This window comes from Sorex fumeus, unplaced genomic scaffold, assembly GCF_029834395.1.
Source record: "Sorex fumeus unplaced genomic scaffold, SorFum_2.1 ptg000207l, whole genome shotgun sequence".
NCBI lineage: Eukaryota > Metazoa > Chordata > Mammalia > Eulipotyphla > Soricidae > Sorex > Sorex fumeus.
Window position 1 is genome coordinate 304,032 of NW_026606264.1, and position 12,927 is coordinate 316,958.

Sequence of the window (12,927 nt, forward strand, 5' to 3'; positions counted from 1 at the left end):
TGGACAGTACTCCGGGGTGTCCCATCTATACCACGATACTAGATACTCCTGCTCTGTGGGACAATACCCTGGGGTGTCCCATCTCTGCCACAGTGCTGGTGCCCATCATGGCTAAGGGCCCTCTGTCCCAGTGTCCTGCTGCTGTGCAGTGTCCTGTGGCGCCCTGTATCCCTCGACAGCACCCCATGCCCGCGCATATACACATCTCCTCGCCCGCTGTGGTGCTGTTACTCGCTGTACCCACGGTGCTGGGCACTGCAGCCTGACCGTCAGGACAGTTGAGAGACCACACTTGCCCTGCCTGAACCCGCAGCCCCAGCAACCCGCTCCCGCCCCCGGGGCCCATCATGCCCCCCACTCGGGCAGCCCCTGAGCTGGGGAGTCCAGGGAGAGTGACGGCCACAGCACTCCACACAAGGGCCGGGTGTGGCCCCTGCCCCGCACGGGAGACTTTGGGGGCCGCCCTCCCGGGTCTGGGCCCTTGGGCAGGGCCCCCTGAGAAGCTGTGCCGGACCCTGGTGTGCTTCCCCCCAGAACCAGGGGCCACTTGTGTGACCCGGGCCCCAGGGAGGGGGCAGTCCTGGCAGACACAGGGCAGGCCTCGCCAGTCAGCCTGAGTCGCCTTCCGTGGCTCCCACGTCCTCCCCTTTCCCCTTCCAAACAGCCCACACACCTCGTCACGCTCTGAAGCCCTCTTGGGACCCCACGCCGGGTATACTTACAGCATCTCCGGGCCAGTCACCCGCCGCCTGACTGCCCCCAAAGCCAACACCCAGACGCGCCCTCCCGCCCACGCCCGGAGCATACGTACCTTGCGTGACTATGGTCGGCGGCTGCAAGACCAGGCGCCTTTGGGCCACGTCAAGAAGGAAGGGAAGTAACTGTTCCTGCAGGCGCCCCAAGCCGCGGAACTCGGGGGCCGTGAACACCAGGCTGTCACTGCTAGCCACCTGCTGGAGCTCGGCCCGGGAGGCCGCCCGGGCGCCCAGCGCGAACACGAACACGCCGGCCTGCTTGAGCGCCACCAACCCGTCCCCGAACTCGTCGCTCGACGGCTGTGAGCTGATGAGGACCAGCACCTGGGGGACGCCCTCCTCCGCACGGCTGCCGCCTGCCCGCGTGAAGTGGTTCTCGGCCACAAAGTCCAGGGCCAGCCCCACGTTGGCCAGCTCCCCCCCTGCGAAGCCCACGGCCTTCACGGCCTGCAGGACCTGCGCCCGGGAGGGGTGGGCGTCCAGCGAGAACTCGGTCCTGGGCTCGTCGCTAAACTGGACCACCCCCACTCGGACCTGCTCAGCCCCCAAAGACAGCCTCTCAAGGAGGGTGACAAGGAAGTCACGCACGATTGCGAAATCGGCCCTTCCGGTGCTGTTGGATCCATCAATAAGGAAAATTATGTCAGCAGAGTCTTGTGCTTTAAAGGAAAGAAATGCAGGGGAAAAAAAAAAGTGAAAGCGTTAGAACCAGTGATCACATGCAGTCTTCCGTGCTCTGACCTGTTTCTTGGGGAAACAGTGAGAAACATGAAACAAAGTCACACAACACACACAAGGACAAGGGGACGTGGTGTTATCTTTGGGGTTCTGCATTCGGGATGGATAAGAGGCAACTCCTGAGAATTAGAAAAATACCCACTTTTCTCTGGGGCTGTCTTTGGGATTCAATTTCCAACAGTATCCACTTCTCTGAGATAGAAATGTGGGACCCGCGTTCTGGAATTTTCTACCAAATTTGGAGGGAGCCACGGTTCTGTGGGCACACGTTACGTACACATGACCGCAACTCCCGGAGACACCACGGGCCATTAGCAAAGGCCGGAGAAGACGTGTAATTTATACACATTTCTCCTACGACCCGCGGTGCTGACAGGACGCTCCCCGGCCAAACCCACAGCTCCCAAATGGAATCTCGCCTTTGTGGTTTGCTGACTCATCATCCCAGTATCTGAGACGCTCGAGTTCCTCTGAGCAACTGGGATTTCTTTTTCCTTCCCAGACCAAAAAGGCAGCACCAAGCAATAGGGGAAGGTCCGGCGAGGGCGAGGGCCGCGTCTATAGTTTTGGTTCTAGACCGTGTGGGTGAACACGGGTCGGCTGTGCTGAGCGCGGGGCCCTCCTGGTCCACGTTGCCTCTCTATGCAGCCACGGAATGCAGAACCACGGAGCAGGGACAGACAGCCATGACACCATTATCCAACCTCCTTCCACGGCGCCCAAACCAACTCACTAGGGTGGGGACCATTGCGGGACCCCTAAGGAGAATTCATCCCAGGTCCCAGGAGCAATGGGGGGGGGGCCTCGCCGCCCCCCCCCCCCCGCCTAGTTAGGAGGTTAACAACTTTAATGTATATTTGGAATGAAAAATTGAGTGTGTGTGTGTGTGTGTGTGTGTGTGTGTGTGTGTGCGCGCGCATATGTGATATTTATCTTCCTGGAACTTTAGGAGGCAAATGGGGGTAGAATCATGATCTCATTGATAAGTTCATTCGTTCTGACCGTTACAGCAGCAACAGGGACTACTTTACAGCTGGAGCTATTTTGGTCTTGGGGTCAGCAAAATTGCTTTTCTTTTTCCTGGGGGAGGGATCCCAAGGCTGCAGACCTTATGGGTCGACCCACAGCCTGTAGCGAGGTTCCGTTCCTCGCCACGTCCGCTCAGGGTCCGGCCAAGCCTGGGGCGCCCCTCACCCCACATCCGTCCTTTAATCCCCAGATATGTGATCAGGAGATCTTTGTGGAGGGATTCCTCGCATACCCAAGGAAACTTGGAAAAGCTGCGTAAGGTCGAATGGGTTCTCTTCACTACGGTGCTCGAGATCCTGTGGTTTGAATCGTCACACAAACGTGCTCACTCAGCCTTGTCACTGCGGCCCAGCTAGGATCTTTGGGGGGGTGGGGGGACAGTGATGTGGCCCACCTGGACCTGAGCCACAGTCTTGCCTCACGGCCTCCGGCCCCCAGCCCCAGTCCTCCACAAGGACCCAGGGGACAGAGGCTGTGTCACTTTGCCAGAGCACGACAAGGGAGGACTCGGCCTCGGGGCACCCCTCCCCCCCTCAATACGGGGCCTTGTTTGGGGGCTGAAGCTGATAGCAGCTCAGTAAGCTGCAGGCCCCGGGGTTCGGGCGGGAGGGGAGCGGCCGTGGGAACCGTTGGATAACCCGTCATGGCTGAGGACCCACGCGTCACCCCCCACACGGACACGGGCAGCAGCATGCGGTCAGCCGGGCAGCGGCAGCCTGGCATGGACGGAGAGCCTGACCTCGGGGTGGCACCACGGGGAGGCGTGGGCAGCCCGCCTCTCCGCGCCCGGCCTGCCCCAAACACAGTCACCGACCTGGGTCGCCCAGGCAGGCGAGGTCGCACAGGCACAGTGAGGAGAGGCTCCCGCTAGCTGCAAGCGCAGACGCGGGCAGGCCGGGACTGGGCATCTGATGGTTGCAGAGGCCCCAGCCCACGCTGCCCTTCCCGTGCGGTGCAGTCTGGCCTTTGCCTTAGCATGCAGCGAGGAACCAGCGGTGCTCGGACCCCACCCAGCAGTGCGGGGACATGCGCAGCCCAGAGCTTTGGGGGCGCCCCTCGTGGGATCCAACCTGGGCCACCGGGCAAGGCATGAGCCCTGTTGAGCACCTCTCAGGCCCCCCAGCAAGGGACTCGGGAGCACGGTCTAAGTCGGGTCACGTCAACATCCAGAGCCTCCCTGGGAAGCTGGTCCCGCCCGCGTAGACACCCCCAGAGCCTTCCGGGTCCCGGCCAGAGCCTTCCCTCCTCTGGTGTCCCCGGGCTGGCACACAGCGGGCGAGAGACAAGGGCTACAGAGCGAAGCAAGCCCAGGCATAAAAACAAAGGTTCCAGCATCTCTGGGAGACTCGCTCCAGACGCACCGAGTTTGTCAATGGTGGGCGGTGGGGGGATGGGGGGGCTCTGTCGGGCAGGCGTGGAGGGGACCGAGGTGTGGCGACGCCCGGGCAGCCCAGACCCACAGCCCCCGAGCTGCTGCTGGCCTCTGACGAGGGGTGCCCCAGGCCCTTTGCCTCGGACGACTGAGCGTTAGGGAGAAGGGGCCCGCCTGGTTGGTCCCCAGCACTTTGTGTCTCAGACCTGGTGGGGGGGACACTGTGTCTTAGACGGGGTGACGGGCCGTGTGGGGCGACTGGACGTTTCCAGAGTCAAAGACGAATAATCCTGATGTATCAGCCTGATTGATCGTCCAGATCAATCAACTGAGAGCTGAAGCCAGGGTGGTCCCTGGGAGCCTCTGGGTGATCACTGACTGGGGCGGCCACCCCCACGCAGCCTGTTTCGGGCATGCTGGCCCTTGTGCCTGACCTGAGTCCTCGCCGCCTGGCCCCACGTGCCCCCGGGCCCGCCTTCATTTCTGCTCTGGGGACTTCCTAGGGGTGCCCATCTGGGAAGCTCAGTACGAACCCTCTCGTCTGCCTCCCCCTGCCCTGCCCAGTGGGATCCCGGGGTTTCCCACACCACAGCCCCTCTTGTCTCTCTCTGTTTCCGTTCGGGTTTAGTTTCTGTCATTCACTCCCCCCCTGGCTCTGCGCTCAGGCCCACTTGGATGCCGGGGTCAGAGCCGGTGTCCGCCCCGTGCCCGCCACTGCCCGGCCCCTCTGTCCCCTCGCTCACGGCAGCTCCAGGTCGGGACTCCCAGGGGCTGCGCGTCACTCAGGCACTGCTGCCTGCCCGGTGCCCCCCACGCCCTGCAAGGCTGCGCCCGGCTGCCCCGCTCAGGCCCGGGCCTCGCTCTCCAGCCTCACTGCTCGCCAGGACACTGAGGCCGTCCACTGCGGAGACGCCACATCCCCCTGCTATGTCCCTGCCTCAGAAGGCCCAAGTCTACTCCAGGCCCCGGCTGTGCTCCCATCCCGCACACCCCCAGGAAATGCCGGTCAGCTGCTCAGCGGCCACCCAACCCATCTCCTGCCCTCGATGCATGGTGGGCAGCGCCAAGGCCTGGCCAGAGGGCAGTTGCCTCTGTGTGTCTGTGGGCACTTCGCGCGGGGAACGGCCACTGGTCTCAGCAGTTAAGGGACTTGGCAGCCCATGACCCGGACACAGCACCGGCCAGGGGGCACATGGTCAGCTCCGGGCGACTGTAGGGGGTCCCGGCAATACTGCGAGACCCCTAGAGGGAGAGGTGAGGCCCAGAGCCCCCGCGGCCGGCCGGCCACCTGGGCGAGACCCAGCTCTGCCCATGACTTGGGGCGAAGTCCTGCTGAGTCTCAGGCTCCCCGATGGGGCCAGCAGGGCCTGCCCAGGGGCGCAAACGCTCTCTCCTTCTGGGCGCCATCCGTCTGCTTTCTAAGCATTTTCCTCTCCAGTCATGTTAGGCAGATCACCGTCTGCGTGTTTTAGGGGTCACCGTCTGCTTGTTTTGGGGGTCACCGTCTGCGTGTTTTGGGGGTGCTGCTACCAGCCTCCCCAAAGGGCCGGCTTTGCCTGCTGCCACCCACTGTGTCCTAAACTTGCGTTTCTTTCCCCCTTTTTGGTTTTGGAGCCACACCCAGCGGTGCTCAGGGCTCAGGGGACCCCGTGGGGTGCCGGGACCGAGCCCAGGGGCCCCCACTGCGGTGCCATCTCTCCAGCCCCGACAGTTCTTTTTCTCGGGAAGTGAAAGGCGTGGGCCCCGGCACGGGGATGTCAGAGCTCAGGTCTCGGCCGGACGTGCCGGGTCCCTCTCGGAGGGGCAGGGAAGAGCCAAACCTTTGTTTTTAAGCCCGTGACGGCGTCTGTCCCCGCAGCACAGCAGGCGGGCAGGGCACGGGGGCGTTACCTGTGAGGTCTCTCGGGGCCTCCCGCCGAGCCGCCGCGGCTCGCACCCAGGACACCGAGTCGCCCACCAGCCCGGGGAGGGCGGTCAGGTTCTCTAGGTGGGACACGCGCATTTTGAGCGGCGGCAGTGCCGGCCCAACCAAGACGCCCTCACTGGTGTCGGCGGACATGAGCCCGGCAGAGGGCAGGCCCTGGCCACCGCCCAGCGCCAGGATCAGCTGTGGGACCCCGTCGGCGGCCCGGCTCCCGGCCGCCCGCGACAGATGGGCCCGCACCGCGCTCTCCACGCCGTCGGGGGCCGGGCCGCGGCCCCCCGTGTAGGACAGGTTGGAGAGGTGGGACAGGACTTCTTGCGGGGAGCGGTAGGTGTTCAACAGGAACTCGGTTTGGGGGTTGCCGTCGAACTGGACCAGGGCAAAGCGGAAGTCCTGCGGGCCCGCGGCCAAGGCCCGCACCACGTCACAGAGAAACTCGCGGACCAGCCGGAAGTGCTCCTTCCCCACGCTCCAGGCCGGATCCACCAGGAAAACTACATCGGCCGCCGCGCCGCTGCCCGCAGCTTCAAAGAGAGACGACGGTTTCAGGCTCTCCGGCTCCGGCCTCCCCCGCCACACCCTGGACTTCTCTGGCCCCACCTGCGTCCAGGTGCACGGACGGACTTACCTGGCGGGCGGGAGCATGGCGCGTGGCCCCACCCGGGCATCAGGCGGCTCCCATAGGACCGAGAACTCATTCCCGGAGTCCTTCGACCCAAACATGCCCCTTAGTCACCCTCAGCACACCCAAGCCCACCTGCTCGGACCCAGAGTCCGTCGGCCCGAATCACAGCCGTCTTGTCAGAAACTCACCCTGAGCTCAGGGCTGAGTGGCAGAACCCCGAGGACCCTTGACCTGAGGCCAAGATGTTGCTCCCAACTCTGGTGGGAGAAAAAGCTCCCCTGTGCCCATCTCTCAGAAGCGGGGACCCTCTGGGATGTGACCGCTGTCCCTCAGTGCGCCTGGCCGGGCCCAGGCTGACTGTCTGCTCAGAGACCCCCAGACACACACCCCCAGAGGCAAGATCCCCATGCCTCTCGTCTGAAAGCTGCAGAGAAGCGTCTGCTCACCAGGCAGGAAGCAGGAGGCGGGTCTTGCTCTGACGCGCAAGGCAGGCTCACTGCCCACGCCCGGCCAGCACTGGCCAGTGGGCCTTCCAGAACCTCCCAGAGAGCCCGGGATGGACTCTATAAAGGTCCATGGTCCCGCAACTCTGTCACCCGGATACGCGTCCCCCTGCGCCTGGGTAGTGGGGCTGCCCTGAGCTGGGACCCCCGTTCCGCGGTGCCTGCAGGCCCTGCCCTGCGTCAGGCCCCCAGAGAGCCCTGGGGAGGATGAAACATTTTCAGCTCAAATGTTCCGCTCGCGCAACTGTCCAGACAAGCCCCCCAGGCGTCCACACAGTCACGGGGACCAACACGCCTCCCACAGCCCGGGACCGGGCAGAGCAGAGCCCGCCAACGGCTCCTTCTTACCTGCTGGCCCCTGCTGGGCCCGCACGGGGGGGACGCCCGCGAGGAAGAGGCAGAGCAGGGCCGCGGCCGGCCAGCACCGCTGACACCTCATGGCTGCAGCTCGGAGGGAAGGGACCTGGGGAGAGAAGCAGGCAGAGCCGTCAGCGCTGGGGTGGTCCAACCCCCACTGGGGCCACCGCACCCCCTGCCCCACCCCCGTGCCCGCCCGGGACGGGACTCCAGGGCCCTGAGCCCCTGTTTCCTCCCCAGCAACGTGGGAGCAAAATAGGAAGAGTCTCTCTTGCCAGCCTCAGCCCCAGGAGCTCAGAGCCTCGTGGAAACTGTCAGGAAGAAAATCGAACGAGCGACTCGGAGCCCGCGGCGAGCAGAGGGCGGAGCTGGACTCAGACGGGCTGAGGCCGCGGGGGCAGGAGAGAGCCCGAGAGACGCCCCTGGACGGAAGCCGACGGGGAGATCGCACAGACTCGGAGACAAAAACCGGGAACCCACACAGAAAAGACACGGGTTGGATCGAACCGTCACAGCCATCAAAGGTCCTCACGTAAAGCCTGGACTATAGGCCAAGAATAAAGCCCAAGAGGGCCGCTCGCTGCCACTGGGCTCCGTAGGGACTCCAAAGTCGCTAGCACATCGCAGGTCATGAAGAAGAGAGGGGGCTCGCGCAAGGAAACGCCCGCGAAGGAGGCAGTGTCGGAGAGGGGGGATGCCGCAGACCCCGCGCCAAGGAAGCCTCACATCCGCCCAGACGCCCCCTGGGACCCAGCAACAAAATAGTCTGATTCTGGGTTTGGTTTGGGGCCACCCCGGCAGGCACGGGGCTTACTCGGCTCGGCCACCCTCCTGCCGGGGCACCAGTCCTGGTGGGCTCAGGGGACCGGAGGGGGCTCAGGGATCGAACCCGGCTTGGCCACGGGCAAGGCAAGCGTCTGACTCCTGTACCAGGTCTCTGACCCCCGAAACAATCTGACTTTAAGACGACTGGTCGACTCTAGAGGGCTCGGCTAAGGCATCGCTGCAGAAATGAAAAGTGTTTTTCTCCAAAGACACAGAGGTGGAAAGCCGGCCTGTGGGAGACACTGAACGGCTTCATCTCAGAAACGGGGACAGAGCCAACGTGCAGTTACCCGCCCCACCCAGGGAGATGGCCACAGTCCCCGGGACAGGACATGACGGGCTGAGCAGAGGAGAGGACGCAGAGAAATCAAACTGCTGTGGGCTGTTGGGGGGTCCACAGTGGAGCGAGGCAGCCCCGCTGACTACCAGGGGGCCCGGCTGCCACGTAACTCAGTAATGCCACCAGGGTACGTATCCCTAGTAACGGATATTGGGGCCGGGAAGGGAGACTGCAGCCCTGGGGGCCACCACATAAATATCCATCTTCCGTGGACAGCAGAAGTGTCCGCTCTCTGGCTGAAGAGCGTGGGGTGTGCCCAGCGGTGTGTCCGCATTAGGGCACGTGTCCAGCCTTGAGGAAGAATCCTGACATGTTCCAGCACACGGGTGAACTTTCTGGCCCACGGTGAGCCACCTAAGACAGCTCATTGGGCCGGAGTGATAGCACAGCTGGTAGGGCATTTGTCTTGCATGCGGCCAACTCAGGTTCGATCCCCAGCATCCCATATGGTCCCCCAAGCACCGCCTGGAGTAATTCCTGAGTGCAGAGCCAGGAGTAACCCCTGAGCATTGCTGAGTGTGACCCAAAAAGGAAAAAAAAAGACAGTTCACAAGTACCGCGGTGTCCCCTTATTCACGGAACCCAGAGTGGCCGGCCATCAGGGATGGACATAGAATGATGCTGATGGTCGCAGCACTGCCCAGTGGAACCAGAAGATGGCCCGTTTCTGAGGGGAGTTCGGTCGCTGCTCAGTGCTGTGTCCTACTGGCCCCAAGAAAGGAACAGGAGATGCCGCCTCCCGTGGCTGAGGGTCTGGCCACTATCTCGTCGGGAGCACCGTGGATTAGTAGGAATGATCAGAGGTATCACCTTCAGAGGGGCCGGCTGAACGTGAGGGCGTTTAAGAGCTCCAAGGGGAAACTGAGGCAGCTGAGGCTTTTGGAGCACGCGTAAGCTTTTATGTGGCACACATTTGGCGCCTGTTCCAGAGTCCTCCCGTTGTTCATCGATTTGCTCGAGTGGGCCCAGTAACGTCTCCATTGTGAGACTTCTTGTTACTGTGTTTGGCATATCGAATAAGTCACGGGGAGCTTGCCAGGCTCTGCCGTGCGGGCGAGATACTCTCGGTAGCTTGCCAGGCTCTCCAAGAGGGGCGGAGGAATCGAACTCGGGTCGCCCATGTTGGCTGCGTGCAAGGCAAACGCCCTACCACTGTGCTATTGCTCCAGCCCGTTCCAGAGTAACATTCAGAAAAGAGAAACACCGGCAGCGAACACGGCGGCAGGAGAGTGTCCAGAGAACACCAGATGCTCCCCACACGGTCCTGCCCTGTGCTGGACCCTGACTCGACAGATGGACATTCCCTGAGGCTCTCATTTGCTGTTAAATCTGTTCTATGTGACCGTGCCCAGGAGAACCCGGACACCACAGGAAATTATGTCCATTTCAATTAATAAAAGATGCCAAGCCGTCCCCATGGACACCCAGGCTGGCCCCAGAGACAGAGAGGAGAGGAGAGATGTTTGTGGGGATCAGGCGGGAAGGACACGGTCACCCCTTCTCCCGGCCCTGCGGCTGCCCCAGCTACAGCCGGGAAGCTGCCCAGGTGGTCTGCCCCGCACCCAGAGCCCCAGGGCCCCCCAGGACCCCCAAGGCCCCAAAGGATTTGACTCAGAGTTGGAAGGGGAAACTGGAACCACCCCCACCCACAGGACCAGCCTCAGCTGCTCCTCCGTCCCCGGGCTGGGGGTGCTCCTTCAGTCAGCTCGGCCGCCAGGGACCCCGCGACTCTCCGCTCAGCGGGCCTCACCCTGACAGGGTCGGAGCTGCCTTTCCTGGGGGACCTTCCCACCACTGGGTGCCTCCCCCTTAGACGAAAGCTCTGTTCATTCATCTCCACAGACCCCCCCCCCCCCCGCCCCAGAGCGATTCTTCGAGCGCGAGAAATGAGTTTCCGAGAAGTCTGCTCGAAGGCGCCTTCAGCTCCACGCCCGGAAACCTGGTTTACAAAGACCCCCGCACACGAGGAATCACTTCCAAGCAAGGCCAGACCTTCAGCGCGGCCACGCTGGCGTCCTCGGCCTGCGTCCCCCGCTCTGCGCTGCTCCCCGACGGTGCTCACTCCCCCGGGGCCCTTGACAGCGGGAGCTGAGCCAGCACTTGGGCTCAAGAGCCCCCCGCCCCCCACAAGGCGCCCCCGGCTGTCTGGCTGTGCCCCACCCGCTCCTTTGTCTCGTGTCTGTCTGAGCCTTGAGAAAGGGCCGCTGCCACCCGGGGAGGAGGCTGGGACCGTCGGGTCCTGCGGGGCGGGCATGGCTGTGGCCGCGTGCCGCTGGCGTCCAGCTCCGGCTCCTCACGCCACGCCAGCCCTGCTGGGCAGAGGCTCCCCAGGCCTGGACGCAGCTGCCCAGAGCCGGTGCCTCTGGTCAAGACTCGGCTTGGCCCCTCATCTCCCGCTGGCCCCTGGCTGGACCTGGACCAGCTCTGCTCCTGGCCAGCTGGTCAGCCAAGGAACGAGATGCCTTTGCAGCCCTCTGGGCCAGGGGGAGCGGCTGCAGCAATGTCTCAGCCGAACACCCGCCACGCCTGGCAGCCCGACACCCCCAGCTCCTGATTCGGAGCCTGTTTCCCCACCAGGGCAGCCCAGAAGGCCTCGAAGGAACGGCCCAGCCCTTCGGAAACCGAATTCGACCTCCTGGAGCTGGAGGTCGGAGCCGATGGGTAGAGAAGTTTCATCTCCGCTGGGCCGGCCGCAGCCGGGCGCCGCCTCCCAGGCACTCGGACCCTCCCTCCTCCTTACGCCAAGCAGCCGGGCGCAGCTGGGCTCAGCCCCGGGTCCCACTGGCTTCCGGCCAGCCCCGGGTGCGGGAGTGGGGCAGGGGGCTGGCCAGCACTCTGGTGCTTCCTTCTTGGCCATGACGCCGGGGAAACGGCCCTCCACGGCACATCTTGCAGCGATTGTGCTGGGACCCTGAGCGGCTGGAACGAGTCCCGATCCTTAAGGGGAAGTTCAGCATTTGCCTTTGTTTTTTTGGCATCTGGATGATGATCAAATCCAGAAGCAATTTATTTAAAAGTGAGACTTTCTAAAAAAAAAAAAAAAGTCCACTGAATCATGGGATCTCGTACTGCCTGTATGGGACTGGGCACTCAGCGCCCAGACACCGCAGGAAGTGGGTCACACTGCTTGCTCCCGCATCTGCTGCCCAGTCCTGCTGGTGCTGGGCTTCCTGCTCCCCCAGAGACAAATGCACACACACACACACACATCCATGCACAGGCATACACATGCATGCACACAGACATGCATGCACATGTACACGCGCACACACACACTCGACACACATGCACGCACAGACATGCACAAACATGCACACGTGTACACACGTATGCACACAGACATGCCCACACATGCATCCACACATGCACCCACACGCACACCCACACGCCACACAAGAACACACGCATGCACGCAGACATGCACACATGCACTCACACAGTCACACAGCACCTCAGCGCACCTGGCGAGCTCACTGGAGCTCTGGTGGGGACAGGGCGGGAGGTGGGGGGCGCCCTGGGCCGCCGAATCGACTGATGAAGATTCCAGAAAGAAGAGCCAGTTTCCTGGAATGGTTTCCCGCGAGGCCTGAGTCATCCCCAGCTGCTGTTCAGATTTTCACTTTGGAATGGAATCGGCCCACGAGTTCTCCCTCCCGCGCCAGCTCCCCGGGCCGGGGCCCCGCGAAGGAGCGCAGAACTCCTCCCGCGTCCTCCCGCGGTGCTCCCCCGCGTCCCCGCGGCTTCTCCGTGTTTCCCGCCCCGGGAACCTTGGGCGGCCGGACAGCAGAGCACTGAGCCTCGGGGCGCTTGGCGGAACTCCGCGTCTGTCTCTCCCTCGCTCCTTTCTCCCTCCAGATTCTTTAGACGTTCGCCTGGTTCAGTGACCCTGAAACAGGCCCCTCCGCAGAGGCCGGCGAGGGGAGGCCCTTCCTGCACAAGACCCTCGGCTCGGCCCTCACACGCCCACCCGCTCGCCGAGATCCGGGCCCCAGACACGCACTCTCTCCCAGGGACACACCCGCTCACTCTTGCACACAGCGAAGCGAGCACACACACCTGCAGACACTCACCCATCACCCACTCTCGTGCTGCCACAGTCTCCTCACGCTCACGCCCAGCACATCCGCAGCTCACGTACACTCACACTCACACTCACACACGCGCACTCACATAACACTCAGTCACACGTACGACACACGACACCCAGGCTCACACGCTCATTCACATATGGTCACACACGTGCCCTCACATGCTCACACACGCACACTCACACTCTCACTCACTCACACGCTCACACATGCACACTCAGGCGCTCACTCACGTGCACACCCACATACTCACACACTCCCCCGCGCTCACACCTCACACACTTGCACACACATGCTCTCACGTTCACATTCACAGCAGCACACACGTACTCCCATGCTCACATTCATATGCACACACATGCACACTCGCA

General features: G+C 63.1%; 1 protein-coding gene across 1 annotated transcript in view; it reads right to left on the reverse strand.

Moving 5' to 3' along the window:
* Positions 1 to 7,390, reverse strand: part of LOC130017627 (collagen alpha-3(VI) chain-like) — a 57,410-nt gene extending 50,020 nt beyond the window's left edge. Inside the window, exons 1-3 of the mRNA XM_056108350.1 lie at positions 7,295 to 7,390; positions 5,785 to 6,342; positions 812 to 1,414 (exon numbers count right to left, since the gene is read on the reverse strand). Of these exons, the coding sequence (XP_055964325.1) occupies positions 812 to 1,414; positions 5,785 to 6,342; positions 7,295 to 7,385 (1,252 nt within the window). The 5' untranslated portion in view covers positions 7,386 to 7,390. The remainder of the gene's footprint in view (positions 1 to 811; positions 1,415 to 5,784; positions 6,343 to 7,294) is intronic.
* Positions 7,391 to 12,927: the final 5,537 nt, after the last annotated feature.